This window comes from Clarias gariepinus, chromosome 10 (genome assembly GCF_024256425.1).
Source record: "Clarias gariepinus isolate MV-2021 ecotype Netherlands chromosome 10, CGAR_prim_01v2, whole genome shotgun sequence".
Classification (NCBI taxonomy): Eukaryota; Metazoa; Chordata; class Actinopteri; order Siluriformes; family Clariidae; genus Clarias; species Clarias gariepinus.
In genome coordinates, this window is record NC_071109.1 from 8,049,272 (window position 1) to 8,071,845 (window position 22,574).

Here is a 22,574-nt window from a genome sequence, read left to right on the forward strand (position 1 = left end):
TTTAGTATTAAACATAGTTGTTATGCATCATGCATAAATACACTCACACAAACCCTATATATTATATAATTTAATCAAAGTTCACCAAATTCACTTCTGTATCCTAAATCCCTTGCCCATTACGTAGCACACCCCAAAAAAATTCTCCACTACTTATTGTCTTCCCAACTCTACTTGGTGATAAAGCTATTACACACAAGAAGCCCAAATAACGCTGAGTGCATTTTTGGAAATTACTGTTTTTTGGAAAGAACAATTGTCTTATCTTTCTGTCAATGCCTCACACACCCATCCAAAAAAACATAGTAATAATGAAAAAAGAAATAGACAGAAACTTGGCCAGCTTTTCACAGTAAGCACCAAAACACTTGCCACTAATCAATAGAGCAGATGATAACAGAACACTTCCAAAGCCATTTAGCGACGTCTTATCGCTGCGCGAGCTCTTACCCTGTCAAAATATTTTGCAGCGGACCAGTGTTATGGGACAACAGCAACATTTAACGCCTTTCACAACCAAAAGCCTGGGTGCGTTAGATAGTTCTCTTTATCAAAGCATGCTGTGGATGTTTAAGACTCTGAAGTAGTGTGGAATATAGTGAAAAAGATATTGCATCCTGATATATATATATATATATATATATATGGCTGCAACAACTAATCGATAAAATCGATAATTATTGATAATGAAATTCGTTGTCAACAAATGCCGTTATCGATTAGTTGGGCTGCTCACGTCACTGAGGCGTGCGACCACAAGATGCACAGATATACAAAGATAGACACAGATAAAGAGCCGCTCGCGCAATAGAGGTTACAGACGCGTCTGAAGGAAAAAGCGCGTGCCCCGAGTCCTCCAAGGTATGGGAGCAATTTACATTAAACACCTCTAAGAAGACGGTAACCTGCACGCTATGCAAGACCGAGCTTTCATGGCATGGTAGTACCACAGTCATGCACGAACACTTAAAAAGAAAACATGTTGGTGTTACGGATGGCGAAACATCAGCAGGGTCAGTAAAAACTGTATCTCTTCATTATGTAAAAGTTGTATAGTTTAGGTGCTGTTTAAACTGTTTGCTAACTTCGAGACAGTCGCGCTGGATCTGTTCACTTGCTACTCGCTAGCATCACATTGCTCAATCACCTCATGAGCAATAGTGATTAGTTAAATGGCGCTACTTTAGATTATCTTAAATTCAATGGTGCGAATAACAGTAGAATATTACACAATAAAACATAATGTTTAAAAAATACACTGACATATTCAGTTGTTAAGATATAAACAGCTAAAGTAATGTAATTTTGTATAATAAAATTATATATATATAATATATAATAAAAAAAAGAAATAATCGTTAGTTGCAGCCCTAATATATTTATATAGTACAAGACAGACCAGTTTTCAGATGGAATGAAAAAACCTCATGTACGCTTCTTGGATTTGCATAAAAATAGAAAGGAACGAGTGTGACAAAGTTACCAGAAGAACTCATATTCTCCAGCAAGCTCAGTAAAACCTAACAGCTGTTTTCTTATAAAACTGCACAAATCTGTGTCTAAAACTCCTGATTTTAAGCACTGAGTTTTTACTCCAAATATTGACTGTTTATTTTATTACTCTTTATAAAAGTTTCTTTTATGTAGAAATGTTTTCAAAAGCATCTTTTGCGTATGCCATATCGCTGGCAATGCTTTCCACTAGCGCAAACAAGTTTTGCACGGCTCCGGGACATACTGTACACGCACCTTACCTAGCGTTCTGTGGGTTCATCGTATGCCAATGCAAGTTACTTACAAAACCTAATTCTTAAGGCAAAAATTCATCATGCACAATTTATTTGTATGCCAGAGTTCCATTGTATATAAGTTCAAATAATGGTACCAAGCTACAGGGGTATTTTTTTTAAGCAATTAATAAGCTGGCACTTCTTCCCAAGTGCACCAACACAGCATCTGCTTAGGTGAGACTTTAACACAGGAAGAGGGGGAAAGCCTCTGAGACTATATACGATCAGCAATCGCTTGTGCTCCTGCACCTCAACCGGAAAGAGGCTGGAGAAATGTGACTTAAAGAGAGCTGGAATAATAATTGGGCAGAACAACAGAATGGCGGCAGGTCCCGAGGGAGCCACTAAAACTGAATCCTCTCTTTAACAAAGCAAAGCTGAGCGAGGTGTGTTCGGGGGGGTGGGGAATCAAATCAGTGTCCTTGAAGATGCTGCCTTTTCTCCTGAGAGCTATTTCAGTCTCTCACCATCTTACCTTCCTCTCGCTTGGCTGTCTTTCACCCTCTCTCTCTCTCTCTCTTTCTCTATTTAAATATATGCATCTTATTCTCTCTCACTCACTCTCTCTCTGTCACATGCAGACGTTCTCTTTCTCAGCCTCGTTCTGTTCACTGAGGCAGTGACTCATCTACGAGAAGGGGGGGTAAAGGGGGTATAGAGGGAAAGACAGAATAAGACACAAATACAGAGCAAGAGTATGCGGGTCCAACAACAACATCCATCTCTATTTTCCTGTGAGCCGACCGCTCCGAGGCCACTCGGAGAGCAATCAAAATTCCCCAGGTTTCCATTCTTGCCACATGCTTAGCTGTACAATACGAGTGCACCATATGCTCCAAGATGGGATTTGGTGCAATTTTAAGCCCGATGGCCTTCAAATTCACAGCAGAACAAAGAGAGCGAACAGCTGGCTGTCTCTCTGTGGCTGGATGGCGCAGAGTCAACCTGTTCAATCATATGCCATCCTTGTTTACCTCGGCTTTTTCCCAGTATTTGGTTTGATTACTCCGAACGCACACAGCCGCGAGCTGAGAAACTTTAGAGTAAGCGGGAAAAAAATCCAGCTCTAAGCAAGACACTTTGAGGAAATATCTCCGCTGATGAGCAAAAAGACGGCGTCAAAGTGGAAACGATTCATGATCGTCAACCCTGCAAGCCTTTACGAGCGCTAGCGATGTGATAATTACAACTCTATTACACAGCCCCAGACCGTTATCTTTCACCTCCTCCCTCCTGCTGTCCGAACCTTTCATGTCTGCTTTCCCCTGTCCTTAAGGGCCATCCTGGCCTATCGAATGAGCTCGTTTCCCCCTGCAGGGAACCACAGGATCAGATGTTCCCTTTGGCAGCGGTGTAGAGAGAGGGGGCTACACGGCACGGCTTGTAAAAAGCTTTCAGCACGGCTCAGGTATCGCGCCCCGAGCCAGGTCAGCACGACTCCGCTCTCTAAGTGTCAGGCGCACAAATGAGCTAGTGATAAAGCTTCCTGCAGCTTTCACCTCCACCAGGCTTAATACACATCTTATGCTGGGCCTCTCCAGTCTGGGAGACGGAGAGAGAGAAAAAAAAAGTACCCCAGTAAATCTAAGTGTTCTAAAGGGGTTAGGTTTAAAATCCCCAGACAGAGATCAGAATTCGAATACACAACTCAGTGACAGGTCTTACAAAAGGGTTTGTTTACAGTTTACATACAAAAAAAACTCAAAATATGCCCTAGGTTTGATCTTACAGCTTCAAGAAAAGCTGAACTAATTAAATGATGATCATAAACATGTTGCTCAATGCTGAAATCATGATTATTGATCACGCAATTTAAACCATGTTATACTGTACATTATAAGCCATACTGCTTAATCTGATCAATCATAAAGTATTGATTAAGTTGATTAAGAAGTCTCCGGGGTCAGGAAACATTAGCAGGAGGAAAATCGTTCGTAGTTGTCATAAAATAAGCGATAACAAATACATCCTTCTTAGATGATAAACAGCTTAAAAAACAGCTGTGGTATAATAGAAACAACACTTTGTCTAGTTTTAGTTTGTACCTATAATATACTGTTTCATATAAAAAGATGGAACCATTCCAAAATGCCTGACAGACAAAAAAGCTTTTTGTTTCCTCAAGGCTCCCACTGTAGGCTACCTGGAGATTTAAGTACCAAAAAAAAAACATTTTATTGCAAATTTGCTCTAATTGGAGTATGTTTAACAAGCATACACCTACTTACAGGAAAACACTGGAGCAACTATTCTGCTCAGCACTGCCATTCATATGATTTTTGAGCAAACAAGTGTGCTGTTCCTAGCATTCATAGCCTCCAAAAGAAAGATAAACAAACAAACATAAATGTCTAAAGCGTTCCTTAATACTGATATTCTGCACTTCCTTCCATGCATGACGCATTTCCAAAACTTCCACCAAAAAGGAATAAACCAGGGCTTATATTTAAAAAACGCAAACCTAAAGTAATTTGTGAGAATTTCCATTGAGTTGGGCACAGAATGATGAATTCACATCAAAGCGTGAACCCAGTGTTCAAACAATAGGAAAGTGATGGGCAGGCCTGCTTACCCACATAGTGGTAAACTGTGAAAGCCTGAGGTTGTTTAGCTAATTATTAACAACCTACGCCCTTATGTCAACCCCTCACTGTGCCAGATATCAATGTAAAACAGATTTAGCTAGGAGAAAGCCAGAACCGAGCTGCCAGTTTTTCCCTGACTATCATGGAATCCAAACGAGAGCAAGAAATGGCTTTAGCATCTGCAAGAAATGTTTCAAGTAGAAAAATCAGTACTCACCTCCCCTGATTGAGGGAGCGTCAGCTTGGGAAGTTTGCCCTTGCTCCCTACTGCGTTGCCTTTGCCATCTATCAGGCTTGTAAATGGTGTTCCGCCGTATCCATCCGTGATTTCCAGAGTGGGCTTGAGTTCAGGAGAATCACTGGGCGCCTGGTCCTGGCCGTCCATAGGTCGGACATAGGCGGTGGGTTTCTGCTGTCCTCCGCTGCTGGGCTTGCAGTGCAGTCCCTGGGGGAATGTTGGCGTGGACAGACCACCGGGCACCAGAGAAGTCGAGGCCACTGGTGACCCTGAGTCCTGCTCGCAGGGTGAGCTGGCAACAGTGGGCACCTTGGCTGGCTGCCCATGCCTCCTGCTGGGGTGTGTGGACATGGATGAAGTACCAGGGCTCGAGTCACCCTGTTCCTGTTCATGCCCACTGGAGCTTTGTTTTCCTCGGCTGGCAGCTTGTGTCGCCTGGCTGCTACCTGGACCGTGTGCGCCCCTAGACCAGTCAGAGGAACGAGACTTTTTGGTGCTCTGGTGTCCATGAAGGATGCTTGGACCTGCCATGTTGGTGGTAGGTGGAGGAGGCATTGAGGTCGTGTGGTTGGCTGGCTGGGATGAGGCGGCTCTGCCACGCTGAGCTTCGGTGAAGAAGGTGGGCTGGTCAGTTTTCTCCACTGGGGTCTGTGGAACTGAGTTCTTAGGGATGCCCACCAGGTGGCTTTGGTTAGAATGGCTGGTCAGGAGCTCCTTCATCTCATCATAATTACCCAATGTGTTCTGAACTCGGTTGGCCAGGGCATCACCTTTGTTTGTCTGTAGTGAGAGGGGGGAAAAAGCATCATGAGCATGTGACCTAAAATATCATACTTCTTTTAGTCTGCATATACTATATCATTGAGGTTCTTTATGGATTTTTTTTTGGATTAATTAAAAATTCATAGACTTCCAAAAACATTTTTGTTCCAAAGAGACAACTTAAAAAACGCTTAAGAATAATAGTGTCTACTTAATAGTGTCTACTTTGCTTCAATAATAACATTGGAATTTAGATTACCACCACCTGCAGTTTGTGTTGGCACATGCGTGTGTGTGTGCGTCCGTGTGCGTATGTGTGTGTGCCTGCAGTTATGAAAGAGAGAGAAAATAAAAGAGAAAAATATGAGTAAGTGTTTATGTGTGTGGGTGAAAGTCAAAGTCAAAAGGGAAATGTACATAAGCCCGTGCTGCATAGGTGCAGATGTGCAGTTCAATACGCGTCCTTCTTTTAAGTGCAAATTGCGAATATTTAGCTCAAGTGTAGAAATTCCAGCCGATTGAGAAAACAGCACACTGCACTCGTAGCTCTGGTTCAACACTCTTATGACATTAAAGAGTAATACACTTAGATGTTAGTTTCTGTTTATGCTATGGAAGCATCACAATCTTAGAAGATAATCTCATCTTTATCAAGAGCTTGAGATTTAGCACCTTTTAGCAGGCTAGCCAGCTAACCCACAACTGTTTTACCTGAAGAAAAGGGCCATGGAGTAAATGTATATGCTCTCTGCAGTGCTTTGTTTGGATTCGGCGTCTGATGATAGCAAACTAGCTGAGCTAGCTACAAGGCTGAAAAAAAAGTGCACACAAACACACCTTTTTCAGCAGTGATGTCTATTTGTTGTTTATTTTGTTACCTAAATTGATTTTTTTTTTTTCATTTTACCTTAGTTGGCTAACTTTGTTTACTTTGTCTAATGCTGAACTTCTTTAAGCTAATGTAGGTGAATAGCTAGTTAAAACATAAGCACTTGTGCTTTGTCTGGCTTTGATGATGATGGTAGCAGGCTAGCTGGCTAAATCAGCTAATTAACTAAAATAATCAACGAAACAAGCACACCTGGTTGCTTCCAGTGTGTGTGTGTGTGTGTGTGTGTGTTTAAATCAGACAATCTTTATTCTGTCTGTCCTTATAGTCTGTTTATTTTGCTATGCAATCTGAATTCTATGCCCTGGCTATTAGCCAGTTAATGACTAGCTTGTTGCCAATTGCCATTTTTGCTAGCTTGAGTTGTCTTGCTAAATCTTGTTTCTGGTTAAATTTAGCTAACTAGCTAGCTAGCTATACGCCTGAACAAAACAAGCCCACCTAGTATGGCCCATAATAAGAATAAGAATAGGAATTCGACAATGTACCTGTAATATGGTGTATACCACCATGGTATTTTTAACATTACCATGGTACTTAATTGCTTATATAATAGGCTACAAGCAATAAACTATAGTACATGGTTCTTCCAATGTACATACTGCGGTATAACGGTACAACTACTATAGTACGGTACTTGGTTCTACCAATCACTGGGAAACCTACATGTCAAAAACATGTTGTGTACCACTGTGGCTATTAAAGTTCAGCGTACCATACCATACCAGTAGTATACAAACATATCTAATATTGTATACAAACATACCATACTGTACCTGTTGTATGTTTGTATTATTTACAAACATACCATATAATATACTGTACCTGCTGATATATTGTAGCCACATTGGTACCAAATACATATGTTACAGTGGTACCTTGGCATACGAACGCCCCAACTCACGAATCTTCGCTGTATGAACTAAAGTTTTTTACGAAATCATCCCTATAGGAAGAATTTTTGGCATACGAGCAAACAAACCAAGCTGAACCAAATGCCGGCTGTACGTCCCGGAGCCACTTTTATTTTTGTTTTTAAAGCTGGAGGTGTTAAGAAAAATTATAAATTAAGGTTAATTCAGGTTTAATATCTATTTATTTAATATTTTACTTAATTTACATGTCCTTTCTAAATGTTCGGATTGTTTTTATATGCAAAAATATAATTATAGTTTTGGGAATGGGTAATATTGGTAATATTTTTGGGTGGCTAAACAGATTATCTGCATTTATATTATTTCCTGTGGAAAAATGCATTTCGCAATTTTACCTTTAGAATTTACCACAGGTACAAATTAAATTTGTATGCCAAGTATGCTGGTACACACCATGATACTACCAAGGTAGGTCCTATGGCACTGCAGTGAGAGTACTTTGGTGGTACATACCATAGAATTACCACTCAAGTGCCATAGTACCTGCCCTGGTACTCTGTAAAGTCCTATGGTGCCTGACATAGGTGCGTCTAAAGTGACAGGTTAATGCTACAGTGCTAAACTATAGTGATACCACTACAATTTTAAAGTGTTCTCTGAGCATGGTAACCAATCGATCTGAATTGAGTTCTCTCCCCCCAACTCCCTAACGTTAGCCGACTATTTTGCAAGCACTGAATTTGTATGAAGCTTGGCTTCTCTTTTGAGAGAACAATGATGTAAGTGAGCTGGAGAATGACTTCAGCGTCCGGAAACTCCTGGTAAGTCAAACACTGTTAGGTCTGATTTTAAATTACTGTGAATTACTAAAACAGGCTCGTCAGAGAAACTCACAGCACCTCAAGAACGCCATGTTTTAGGTTTTTTTCCTTCTCCCTTAATTTAATAATGTTTTGCTCATTCTCAACAACGCCAATGCATCAATGCACTGCAGCTTTAAGGGAACGGGAATTAGTGGTTTTTTTTACAGATTTTTTTTTAGCAACAATAATAAAAATAAAAAAAACATTAAGTTAAAATTTTAGTTTAAATAAAACACGCCGATCAGAGGACGCTGGCACATCAGATGCCTTGCTTATTTTCAGCTGAGAAATGTTCTCCCGTCTTTCACTCGGCTTCTGTTTGTTCCAAGAATTCCTTGTTATAATTGCTTTCTCCTTAGCTGTACCGCACATCATTAGTTTATACAGCTTTCCTCTGCAGAGAGCCATGCAAATGCATCCCCCACTGACTCTTTCCATAATAAGCAACATTCTGCTTAATACCCAAACCCTCTCCTACTTTGTTCATTTTTGGCTGCATTTGTATCTCCGCTTTTATTCGAGCGATTCCAAGTACCTGTGCAATAACAATCCAATTTAACCCAGCATGCATGACATCAATTATTTCAGGCCACAACACCACTGCTTTGGTAGAGAGTGTGTGTACGAGCATACTCGAAGAACAAACGAGCAAATAGCACTTCTGTATGTATGCGTGTGTGTGTGTGTATATGTGTCTTGCCCTCTGTTTGCAATACAATTAAAAGGTCTGTTATTTCCAAGCAGTGAAAAGTATCAAGATAAATCTATTAACATTCACCATTCATTTCGCGTGTAATTGCCACATTAATAATGGAGCCCTTAACTCGGAGATGCAAATGTACGCATCGTGGCTTCTGACGACATAAAAAGTCAATAAACAAATAATGGTAAATGATCCACGAGAAGAACAGAGCGTGCTGGACTATTATTGTGGGAAACAAATTATCTGGTGGGCAGTTAACATTTGACCCTACACACAAAGCAGGACGGCGAGACCTGATCCACTCGGCTTAGCACCCGGCATAACCTATGAACCTGCAAAGCTGTCGAGTTAATGCAGGTCGTAAAGCCGCTACGACAGCGTGGCATTCGTTCAGAGATTTACTGCAATCAGAGTCAGTATAAAACATGGTTTATTGTCTGCATCAAAATCTGGTAATTGGAAATGATAAAGATTAACTTGTAAGACCGCTCGGGGTATTAAAATGCAACTCAGCATTCACACACGCTTGTCTGTACAGCTGTACGATCATAAACATGAAAACACAAACAAAGCATCGACCGTGTACAGTATTTGCCACGTCTGACATAATCCCCCAGTTGGAACGACTGTATCGGCTCAACCTGGCTTTGCTCCAACACGTTGAGAGCGAGAGAGATCACGGGGAAAAGGAAGTCTTGAGGGGAAAAGTGAGCGCCGGGTGAAGTTCCCAGACACGTAAGCCCATCTGGACAGCACACAAAGGCCTCTTGTGTGAACTTCAACTGCCTGACTCACGCAGGGGGAAGGCAGGACTTACGCCAAGCTCTACATTCTGCAGCCTGGGCAAGGTGAAAACTGCAGGAATCCTGGTGCTTGAGGCATTAATTGCTGACACATTATTTTAAAGGAACGACTTGTTTAAAAAAAAGCCCTTCATGGATGATTAATTGCATATTTAATGGGTGGAGAGTACAACATTTTGGGGAAAATACTTAATAAAGTATCATTTAGACTCGAGACTAAATAGATTTTTTTCGTTCAGTCTCATCTAAATGAATAAGACAATGCTGATTAAATGGCATTTTTTTCCTTTGTGAAGCCATTAGTGCGACATCACTTATGTGTATTGATTAAGTGAAAGTAACTCTTCTACACTTACACTTCAAGCAACACGCTAAACATAACAGCACCAAACTAGGGCTTTCTACATACTGTATATTTTTTTATATTTATCTAATAAGCAATTCCTACCTGTTATATAAAATATCCCTTTTTTCTTGTGTGTTTGTATTGTTTAATGTACAATTACATTCTTTCTGTTTAGCTAATGAGAAAATAAATCTAAATGATGTAAGCCTGTTGTGATCACAGCGGATGCGGAGCTGTTCCGCAAGACGGGAAGACATCCCATCATTTACACCTAGGGACAGTTTAGAGTCGGCAGTAAACCTGCCAGCACGTTTTGGGAGGTGTGAGGAAACTGGAAATTCTGGAGAAAGCAAACAAAAACGAGATTTTCTCCTTATTCGGTGCGTAACATATGCACATCCTAAAGCAATAAATCCGAATCCAAGAGTCTGGTAAATGTTGACTTGTTTTAACATCAGCTTTAAAGACATTGTAAAATAAAAAATTGATGTGCTTTTCTTTCACAACATGGTGCATTCTCGAATGATATGGCACGATTGGGTATTAAGGGCTTTGCTTTTAATGCGTCAGAACTCGTTAAAGCTAAGTGCGCCAAAATAAGCATGGGGTCAGATCCAGAGGCTCGCTTGCAGTAAGGGACTTGCTTCCCACAATTCCACTGGCCACTCATTAGTTGAAGAAAGTTGGAGTAGGAGGAAAAGAATGAAACTTTAGTCTCATGAGCAAGACCATAATTATTTAAGTCTGTGTGTGCAGCTAGAAACGGAGGAATGCTGAGGCCAAAGTTTGTACTCACCCCAGCAAGAATCTCTTAGAGTCGTACAAAAGGTAAATAATTGGTGATTATCTTTTGAAGATAAAATCTAGATAAAATGATATTGCAAGCCTCATAGATCAGGGGAAAAGTGGCAAAGAATAAAACAACAACAACAACAAAAAAAACTTCCTTTGCACCAACTGGCGAAGGTTTGTTCATTTGCTCGTAATAGTTGGTGAAGGTGAAGGTGAAATGATCAAAATACAAAAGTATCCGAATATCCCATGGCTGTGCATTACAAAGTAGTGAAAATTCGCTAATGGTTTCTGGTACTGAACACATTATCAAAGCAGCTGGAGGTGGAGATAGAATTTAAAAATATGTTGCAGGAGGAAATTTGCAAGATTTACATTTTAAAAGCTACCAAACGATCGGGATCTCCTGAGACCTGAATGTCCTCATATGACGACGTGACATTTTTTCCCAACTACATAGCCTATATATACTGTCATATGCTTTTAAAAAGAAAGAGGGAGCAGAATTGTTGCATTGACCACAACAGTAGAGAGATATGCTTAGTAGCGTCTCAGGAGCACTGTGCAAAAGTTGTGCATCATTTCTTCACTCACTTCACACCGACCGAATGGTAGTAGCAGCTTAATGGTGAAGATATAATTCAGTTGGTTATCTATACATCTGATCAAGCAAAGATCACCCACTTAAAAGTACTTAAACCTTTTAATGTGAATTTTTTTAAGCACCTAGTAGTCTTTGAAACATGTGAAGCTATCAGGGAAAACGGAAACCGTGTAGGAGTAGGCTGAGCACACCAGATCAGATGAGATCGCTTATTTTGCAATGCAAATATGAAAGAATTAAGGTGCAAAATGGAGCATAAATCAGTTGGCCTTTGGTCTTGGCTGAAAAAAAAACAACAAAAAAAACAATCATATATCTAAGTGTTTATTGAAGCAAGACATGGCCCTGTGTAAAACATTTTAATGGGTTTATTATTGCAGAGAATCAGCGCACTGTGGTACTAAGGGATGTACGGGGTCAGGGCACTTGGGTGCTGTGGCTCTGTCCAGCCTAACAAGCCCTCAATGCTTGTCTTTGTTTCCTTTCTCCGTCTCAGCACTTCCAGCATGCGCGCCGCCGCCTTTTCCAACAACCCCGTCTGACTATTATTGGTCGAAACAAATTGCCTGTTTATATGCAGAACCCGAAAGCTCAGCATTCATGGACTATAGATCATGCAGGCGCAACCCCGTATTTCTCCCACCTGTAGGATATTAAATCAGTGATAAGGGTCTCTACGGTGGCTGTCATGAACTGGAATAGCTCGTCTCTATAATTCAGAATTCAGAAGAGAAATTGCTGCAACAACACCCCATTTCATAAGACGAGGGTTTTTTATGAGCGGAGATTGAAACATCAGCTTTCGGAGTAATTCCGAATGTCCTAGTCGGCGGCAGTGTTCCGGCAATGAGACGATGCACTGTAGTTTACATTTGCTTTTAAACCTATATTATTTTCCCGGCTATAAAATTGGGGCGAGATTCTTAGGAATTCGCACGGATGGCAATATCCCGAGCTAAGGCTGCAAGAATGATGAATGGTTGCATGTGCATGTGGATATGCTCCTGTGTGTTTTTGTGTAGAGTTTGGTTTCTCTCTCTCTTTCTGTCTCTCTCTCTCTACTTGACAAGACATTGGCAGTGTTTACAAAAGAGCCTTGTGTTGCTCCGCCACAGGCTCTTGGGGTTTTGCCCTCAAGCCCAAAGGCCAACAACTGAAATGGTAATGAAGGTACCAATGCTCTTAGATCTGCATCAGAAAGCAATGAAACCTCACACGTTTTGAAGTCCAAAACACACACACACACACACAGACACATTGCAAACAACTCTTTACTGAACCCAGAATGTGTTAGAAAAAGCATCTTGGCTAAAGTTCAATATTTCTGCCTTTGGACTCCTGTGTTCAGATCACAGAAAGTGCGAGGAACAGAAAACAGCATCTCTCTCTCTTTCTCTCTCTCTCTCTCTCTCTACTCAGCCATTAATGCTTCCAGATGAAGGATCGATATCGGCTTAAATGAGCAAACTCCGAGCACGCATCATCACAAATCGATAGCCAGCTGGTTACAGCTAGGGAGGGTTGGAAAGAATATGCACGTGGTGAAGTGCCTGGACGGTAATCAACAATTGTCTTTAATGGGAGTGTGTATATTGAAAAAAAAACAAAAAAACCTGCGCACACACACATACACACAAATGATTTCAAAAGCACTCTCTTCAGCGCGTGGAGTGTTTAATTATGCCCACACGTGCATTTTCAATGCACATAAAAAACAATGTAGTCTAATTGAGACTTGAATAGAGACGGAAGCGTATGATAATAGCTCATTAAAGGAATACTGACTTCTATTGAATCTAACTTCTATCGCTCCTCGGATTGATGTGATTACTGCTGTATAAACACTCATTTTTTTTTGGTCTGAGAAACCTGAAAACCGTACACAGGTAGCTCATGACGACTACGCCACGGCGCACTCGGATACAATAAAACCATCAATAAACACATTTTGGTTACACTGTTTAAAAGCTTTTGTGCCGGACAATGTAAATACGCGGGTCCTTTGTGACCGCATTACCGTACATTATATATTCATACGGCCCAGCACGGGCTAGCCGGTCTCCATAATTTTGGATGAATAACCGTCACTGAGTGAACCTGTTGATAGAATTTGACAGGCATGACAGCAGTCAGTATTAAGCGTGGCTAAATGTGGAGACACAGCACTCAAGCACACATTCACAACTCCCCAGAGACCAAATGCTGGACTGAATAAATTAAGCTCAACTCACTGACTGGCTCTGGGTACACAAGCATGCATAAAACATAAGCAGGAGGGGGTGGGACGGGGCAGGGGTTTGGGAGGGGTGCCAGAATATGTGATAGAAGACAGACAAAAACATGGCATTGTGTTGGAATTAATCATTTACTCCAAGGTTCTTGACTCAGCAACTTACAGTAGTGGCTAATTTGGGAATATTTGCCTTTGGGGTGAAAATGAGAGAAAACACACACACACAAACACACACACACAGCCTGCCTGAAGCAGCAGAGAAGTATGGCACCGGCTCCAGAGTGCTGACCTTGGCAGCCTGAAAGACCTTTAAAGCCACCTCGGACACAGAGCACGGTTGAGATCTGGACCTCGGGGACCGACTCTCACCCTGAGGGAGGCACTGTTTTTTTCCTTTTTTTTTTTTTTTCTTTCTGTAGGATGGCAGCACCCGGGCAGCTTTGAAGGTGCCAGGCGGTCCGGCAGCCAGTAAATTAGTCTCAAATAGCTGTTAACAGCACAGTTCCATTAAACAGGATTTAAAGGGATTAGCTAATAGCAGCCTTAGATAAATGTAAGGGGTTGGGGGGCTGGGGTTAGGAGTGAAGAGGAAAAGTAGTTGACGGGGGAATAAGAACCAAAATGCTCGCTTCCTGCTGTCGTTCACGACGACTCTCTCGGAGGCATTATTAACCGCAGATCTGTCTGAACTACAAATCCAGAGAGTGGATCGTAAACACTGACTCACTACCCGAACGCCTCGTATTCACATCTTTCATCAGTACGGTTAGAACTCTTCGGTCCCTGCTCAGACAAAGGCGGAGTGTGGCGTCATTACATCGCTATGGCTCAGCAAAGCTCTTTCCTGTCCAAATCCCTCTTGTCTTTTTTGACAGCGTGAGGCTTGCTGAGCGGTGAGAGTTCAAAGCTGAATGCGAGTGTTTCAGGACGGTGACGCAAGACCACAGCTGCTCGGTGGATTGCAAGGACAGCAAATTCTGATAGGTTAGAGCGAGGACACCAATGTGTGATACAAAAAAAAGAATAATGCAAAAAAAAAAAAGGATTCTGATGCTGATTGGTCAGAACAGGTTGACTGATTATATACGGTATGTAATACATTTATTAATTTGTTACTCACTCACTTTCTCACTTTTTTTATTTAGATGAGAATAAGGCCAGGGAACTATTCCAAGGGACATGAGGCAAGAGGTAGGGAACACTCTGGACGAAGTGCCACTCCATCCCTGGGCACAAGCTGGAATTTTAGACAAATAAATCTTCTGCTGTGATTTATAAAATACGGTGAAACCTCGGATCGCGAGTAATGTGTTTGCGAGTGTTCCGCAAGACGAGAATTTTGACTTGAAAAATGAGCAAGTCTTGGTTTACGAGTAGTATATATCATGTATTACGCATGTGTTCTTGTTTTGATGTGGAGCGTCACATGATCATAACTGAGCCAATGTTTTTTTTTCTCTCTTGCGCTGCGGAAGTGGGTAATCGTCTCCCCTGCTTCGTCTTAGTGCGCGTCTCTCACTGGTATAATTAACATCCATGCACGCATTTTCTCCCTCAGCCTGTCGTTATGTGTACGCTCTCGTAAATTTGACACCGTGCAGGTTCACACACACTCTCTCTCTCTCTCTCTCGCCTTTAGTGTGTGTGTGTGTGTGTGTGTGTGTTTGTGTGTGAACCGGCACGGTGTTAAATTACACAAGCACACCCACAAACACACACACACACACACACAAACACACACACACACACACACACAAACACTTATTTGTCTGGATTTATTTTTACTTTTTACAAGATAAAGTGCAGGTTAGTTTGTTTCATTTTCACTAAAAAGTTCAATTTTTTCTTATGGGAAAATTGAATTTGGTTTACGAGTGTTTTGGAATACGAGCCCACTTCCGGAACGGATTATGCTTGTAATCCAAGGTTTCACTGTAATCAACTTTATGGAGGTACCTGTATCTTAACTTCATGTCAAGCAGCTGCTTTCTCCGACTCCGTCGTTGATATATATTTTTTTTAAATTTAGTCCTGTACAATTCTTTTTTCCCCCGATTTTTTCCCCAATCTAGTCGTGGCCAATTACTCCCCGTCACTAGGAGGCTCCCACACACATCAAGGCTACTACAACCACTCAGTCGGGAGGACGAAAGCTATCCCGTGTTTCCTCCGAACCACGTGACGCGAGCCGACCGCATCTTTTCGAACTGCTCGCTCACGCACCGTTAGGGGCGGAGTAACACACTCGGAGGAAAGCGCTAGCCGCTCCTTTCGTGTGCGCGAGCTCACAGACGCCCCTGATTGGCTGTAGAGCCATGACTAATGTGGGAACACAAGTACCTCTCATCCCTCCCCTCTGAGAGAGCTCGGCCAATCAGCTCTCTCTGTGCCTCCAGCTGTGAGAGGAAAACAGCATCACCCGGGGTTCGAACCAGCGATCTCCGGATGATAGGGCGAGCACTTTACCACTGCGCCGATTTTATCCATACTTTTATTACTTGCAGACTCTCTCTCTCTCTCTCTCTCTCTTTATATATATATATATATATATATATATATATATATATTTATAATTATTATTTTTTCTTTGCCACTGTAACTGTAACTGTACAGTGTGCACATTGTGTTGATATCAGTAGTGACCTAGTTCTAGCGGTGAAGAGCGGATGCATAGAGTACAGCGCTCTGATGGTGAAACTAATTTCAGAGGCTAAAAGGAATACAGCATGTGCTCAGATGAAGATAAATGACATATTGAAACGATGAAAGAGAGTGAGGGGGGGAGGAAAAGGAGAAAGGTCTAGACTAAAACCAAGGAGTGAAGTGTGCCTTTGCCTCGAGACTATAATCAGTCTTTAAAGAAAAGCATCATTGGTAGCACTGGTAATTGCTAACACTGTGACATGTCAGGCCTTTATGACAAGTAGTGGCAATTGCAGTAGCGCTTCCCTTTAAAGTTACACTCTAAACACACACACACACACACACACACTGTAGCTTGGCGAATGAATCAGAAATGGCATCACCGCTCGTACTGTACGAGAACATAAATCCTGTTCCGTGTCGGAAGAAATTACACTGGATTGTCTGACAGGCCCTAAGAATCCACATGCACACATATGTCATGATGTGATTATCCTGTCTCCTAAATCTCAATCAAATCATGTGTTCTTCATATGGCTAATGCTCTGTAAAGCTACTCTGTCACACAGTATAAAGCATGTCAATTTAGCTGTCTGCGATATGCATGTGTCTAAATTCAAGCCAATTCTACCAATAATATTCCTCGACACCACTCCTTAAAGAAAACTTAAAGCATTTTTTTTGCACCAAATCGAAGCGTAACTGGTTTTATTTAGTCTAGTTCCAGCTTTGTAATAACTTGTATAAACACACACACATACACACAGTGATAAATAAAGTTAGCTTGATTAAAGAAGTCTTAACCCTTGATAACTAAGTGTGATTTTCTCATGATTTGGTATCATGAAGTGATAGCCAGAGGGACATAAGCCTCCAGTTCAGTTTCTGATAAATTACCAGCAGTCAAAATCTTTATGACGCTAATGTGCCACGACATCAAAACAAAGATGAAAAACGTTAAAGGTTCCATAGCTCAACATTATTTCTGACTAAGTAATCTAATTGTATGACAGGCATGGTTATATAAAGCATAACAGCACTGGGAAGGTTTACTATACCGTATGTATCACACCATTTGACAGGTCTTCTAATAACTGTTAATTGCAAGGTCGATTGCCAGCATAGGTGAAAGTAGGTCTGTACAGTCCCCAGTACTTGAAAGAGGAGAGAGTAGCTGCCTGCCAAAACCCACAATCAAAACCAGTCCCGAATCAGCCCAATCATCCAGAGATCGTGAGTTTGATTCCCGGGTGATGCTGTAACCTCCCGCAGCCGGAGGTCCAGAGAGAGCTGATTGGCCGAGCTCTCCCAGAGGGAAGGGATGAGAGGTACTTAGTGCTCCCACATTAATCACGGCTCTACAGCAAATCAGGGGCGCCTGTGAGCTCATGCAAGCGGAAGGAGCAGATAGCGCTGTCCTCCGAGTGTGTTATGCCGCCCCCAACGGTGCTTGAGCGAGCAGTTTCGAAACAATGCGGTCGGGAAAATTAGGGAGGGAAAAAAAACACTTTGTCTCCATATTAACTGCTTCTAAATTGTTCAAAATTGCCTCTGAACCACCCATGTTGTATCGTTCAAAGCTGACACGAGCTACAAAACTAACTAGGTTCTAACAAAAGGCTGAATCCCTTTCTTATCTTTAATCAATGGCACTACTTGGTATGTGGAACAAGGGATTATACACCCTCCATAATGCACTAGATATTTGGGATTTAACCCCTGAAAACTCCCAGAAGTTAGCTGATATTCTAAAGTAGAATAAAAGGAAATTTAAAGTACAGTACAAGTTTCTTAGGACTGTCCACCAACCACCTCTATGTTTTATTCCTCTTACCTTTTGGCGACATACTACCGGTAATAATTTAAAAGTACTTTTATTTTTTATTTTTAAATTGTAACTAAACTTTCGACTGGTCGCCAGCTCCGCCAGTTGCGGTTAGTTAGTTTCGCCAGTTGCGTAAGGCTTTGTGCTGGCAGAGCAAAGAACCCTTCGAAAAACATAAGCAAATCTGTTGATCATAAATGGTGTTTGTGAAACCACGAGAGCGAGTGCTGTTGTACTGAATATCAGCACGGTTGTGATATGGTCATATTCATCAGAGTGCAGCTCGAGTACTGAAGATATCTCGGTCGTTCTGACATCCAGGACAACGGCATGACCTTTAGTGTGATATTGCCTTTTATACACTTTATAATAAATAAATATAATAAATTATTAAATGATATTGCCTTTTTGTGATCATTCAATAAGCTATAAAGTGGTTAAATAAGATCAATGGTCTTATTTTTAATTTATTAATAATTTCTAAAGTGAATTAATAAATCACTCTTGCTTTTAGAAAGATAATTTAGATAATTATTATTTTTTTTTTTACTTTTTTTCATTAAAAATTTTTTTATGCCATTTCAGCCATAACCAGGTTATAAAGCGCTAGACCTTTCAAAACATACACAAACGCAAAACCTATTTCAGGTCATAAAAGCCTGTTTTAGCTGCTGTCATAATCCATCAAAACATGTTATACTGTACGTTACTGTACATAAAGCCTCAGATAACCTGAGAAGACTTTCACAGACAAAACAATCAAGATAAGAGTAACTAAAGGCACTTAAAATGGCACGTCAGCGAAAAGCCTGGAAACGTGATGCCACTTCTGGGCGAGAGACAGGTTTTTTTTTTTTTTTTCAATCGACCGCCTGGGGAGCGCGAAGAAGTAAGCAGCAGCATTGATCCTGAATTCTGACCCCCTGAGGTTTACCGTGCTGCCGTATTGACAGCACTTCGACTCCCCTTTCACGTACTTTCTGTGAAAAAATCAGTCTTGTCACCTGCTAACAGCTGGCTTAGGACACAAATCAAAGAACGGAGGAAAAGACGGAAAGAAAGTGGTGCCTCAACTCCATGCGGCTTCCCGACTGAATGAAAGTCTTTTGGAGTGCAGAGGGAATAAGTGTGTGAAATTAAAATTTTGCCAAGCCTTTTACAGTGTGCATAACCAGAGGATAAGGAAAATACTTCCCTCCAGACTTCCCAGGATTCATAGCTGTTCATTATGTATTTTCTTTAAAAAAAAAAAAAAAAAAGGGTTGGGTCTCTGACTTCACCAGTGCTGTTACCAAAGCCAAACAATAAACTAGGTACACAGTAACAGAGGTCGCATTGTTTCTCATGAATCTTAATTAAAGGTCTACATCTGTATGTACGGTACATGAGTTTATGCACTAAGCTACTGCAACATGATTGGCATGACTGATCGGGTGTACAGGAGCTCTACTAAAATTAAAATAAATATTCATGAGTTTACTATAACATACCAGACTTTAATGTATTTTTAATGTAGTCTTGAGAAATACTTCTCTTGGCATCCTGAAGGATATTTTGGCTCTAATATGTGACCTATGAAATCATTCAAACATTAAACAAAATCTAACTGAAGGCATAAACCAGTGTGGAACAGGTGCAGAAGGTGACAGATAATCAGGCCGGTGATTATTATAATGGTGAGTACTTGGAATAGACGAGAGGGGAAATGAGGTTGCTGCTGAAGTTGGTACAAACCCTCACTCACTTATCGTCTATACCACTTTATCCTGTGTTCAGGGTCACGGAGACCATAGGCCTATTCCAGAAGGCTTAGGGCACGAGTCAGGGTACACCCTTGACACACGCACATATACATACACACACTCACACACTATGGGCAATTTGGAAACTTGGCCTAATTAGCCTAATCTGCATGTCTTTGGATTGTTGGAGGAAACCGGAGTACCCGGAGGAAACCCACCAAACATGGGGAGAACATGCAAACACCATGCACACAGAGACGGAAATTGAACCCTGGCCCTGGAGGTGCAAGGCGACAGTGCTAACCACTACACCACTGCGCCCCTCAAAACATAAACAATACATTTTTAAATTGCATTCTATATTTAGGCACTTTAGACTGCAAACATGTGCTCCAATTTCTTCAATTTACATCTAAATCATTTAATTGAATTTAACTTAATATTAAAAAAATGAGGTGAGGCTTAAGCCTTTTGCCCAGTACTGTACAATGTCTAAGGTTTGCCTTTTTCATAAAATCTGTCAGTGATCCTGGAGTTGCATGTATCTGTATAAAATACAACCAATTCATTTATTCATTAAGTAATAACTGAATGCGTTTTTAAGGAAATACCAGTGCAATGTAGAAACCCTGCATCGTCATATCTACAGTATGCTAGGTAGCAAATCTCCATCAGCCTGAGTGGCACTTAATTAATGGAGTCTGGAGCATTAACACATGCTAAACAGTGGGTTGCGCTCTGATCGTTGTTAGTTGTTAATAACACCACCTGCTAACAATGCCACAGTCGCAGTATGATTAACACAGACCTATGTGATGAAAAATGGAATCCTGGCAATCAAACAACAGCGCTTGTTCACAATTTACACACAACGCTATAGTTAAATGCACTAATTGCACATTGTGTGGCATCGCTTAACAGACTTCTTCAGTTTAAAAAAAACCATTATATACAACTAAACAGTCTGTCACTGTAGTCAGTTCCCTCTGCAACAGTACAGCAAGACTGAGAGTATTCTTAAGGTTGGTAGAACACACGATTGTCCATATATTAAATAGTCATGATTCCAAACATACCGTAATATAAAAAAATGTCATATTAAAGGGATGGCATTACAGCTACATGAGCTAATCTGTGTCTGTGAGGTCATTAATGCAGAAGAGGGCAGAACCAGGTGGCAGGCTTTTCTCAGAGGGTGTTATGCAGCCCTTTGATGTGGTTGAAAAGAAGCAGGTGGCAGGCTTCACATAAAACGTATAACACACGTCTAACAGCAGCACGTGCCATGACAGAAACCTCCCAAGTAGATAGCAGTTGCTGGGTTGGTTTCGCCAAAACCAGGCTGGTTTAAAAAAATTATTACAAGCGCTCACTCACTCATTCACTCAGTCATCGTCTATATCGCTTTATCCTGTATTCAAGGTCGCGCAGGGGCTATTTCAGGAGACGAGGTGGGGTTCATCCTGGACAGAGTGCCAATTCATCACAGAGCACACACACTCACACACTACAGACCATTTGGGAACGCCAATTAGTCTAATCTGCAGGTCTTTGGACTGTGGGAGAAAACTGGTGTACCTGGAGAAAAATTACAATTCAATAATCTAACTCTCATTGTCAGAAGCCTGGGTAAATGCGTTTTGTAAAGCTTCGGAAATAATTAACTGCACTTGAAAAAAAAAATGCATATATATACTGATCAGCTACAACACTACCACCACTGAATAACATTGATTATTAATTATATAACAGTAAACTGGTGACAGGATCATGGGCAGCCAAGGCTCATTTATGCCAGTGGGGACCAAAGCCCAGCCCGTCCTGTCCGATCCCACAGTAGCACAAATTGCTAAAAAAAAGTTAATGCTGGCCTAGAATGGAAGGTTTCAGAAGACCTTGTTCAAGTTACTGTTCAAGGTTGTTTATCTGGCCTCCGAATTCTCCAGATCCCTATCCCATCAAGCATCCATGGGATGTAATGGACAAACAAGTCCGATCCATGGAGTCCCTATCCTACAAAACCCAGCACCAAGCGGTAATGTCCCGCCCAAATGTCTCAGTGCCAGACACGACATCACACCCCCCAGTGGTCTGGTGGAGACATGCTCTAAAGGCGCCAGAGCTGTCCAGATTGCACAAGAGGAACCCACATAATAATACTGGGACACATAATATTAACATATTTTAATGTTATGGCTAATCTGTGTACAGTACATGTACAGATGTAAGTACAGCCTTTCAGACTTTCAGGATTCAGGCTGCATTCGCGTGTTTCTAGGACAGGAATTCAGATCCAATAAAGATGGAAAACGAGTGCCTGGAAGTCGACAATTTGCTATTGACACCCTAATGCAGAATACAGGACAAAATCGAACCAAAAATTAGGGTGCACCAGACATTTTAACAGAAGTGTAAGAATTCCAATAGGATGGACTTGGAAATTAAAACAACTCAAAGGACAACTATAATCATGAATCATTGTCAGCCTGCCTATTGTAAACTATTCTGCAACACACACACACACACACACACACACACCAAAACCCACTATATTTCACAAGCTGAAAGATGCTCAGGAGTTTATTGGAAAGGACTTACCACGTAATTATTTAGAGGAATTGTTCCTGGGTGTGAATTATCCCTGAATGGAGCAATTAACTCCTTTTTCATAAACATTCGACTTTAATCAAGAGCGCTTTGAATTTAATGAAGAGTGTAGTTTTGAAGATCTTTCTTAGATTGAGTGGCCAAATTTCACACAGAAGCGAAAGTAAGTGTGTGTGTGTGTGTGTGTGTGTGTGTGTGTGTGTCTCTGCAGTTAAGAGAATGGATTTAATACAGAAGAAAATCCAACCTAAATAAATTCTTTCATACTGGAGAC

The 22,574-nt window shown here is 41.2% G+C and overlaps 1 protein-coding gene across 3 annotated transcripts in view; it reads right to left on the reverse strand.

Annotated features, from left to right (window-relative positions):
• aff2 (AF4/FMR2 family, member 2) overlaps positions 1-22,574 on the reverse strand; it is a 240,651-nt gene that overhangs the window by 159,277 nt on the left and 58,800 nt on the right. For all 3 annotated transcript variants that reach the window (XM_053505638.1, XM_053505637.1, XM_053505635.1), the window contains exon 3: positions 4,593-5,393. In XM_053505638.1, coding sequence (XP_053361613.1) covers positions 4,593-5,393 — 801 coding nt within the window. The remainder of the gene's footprint in view (positions 1-4,592; positions 5,394-22,574) is intronic.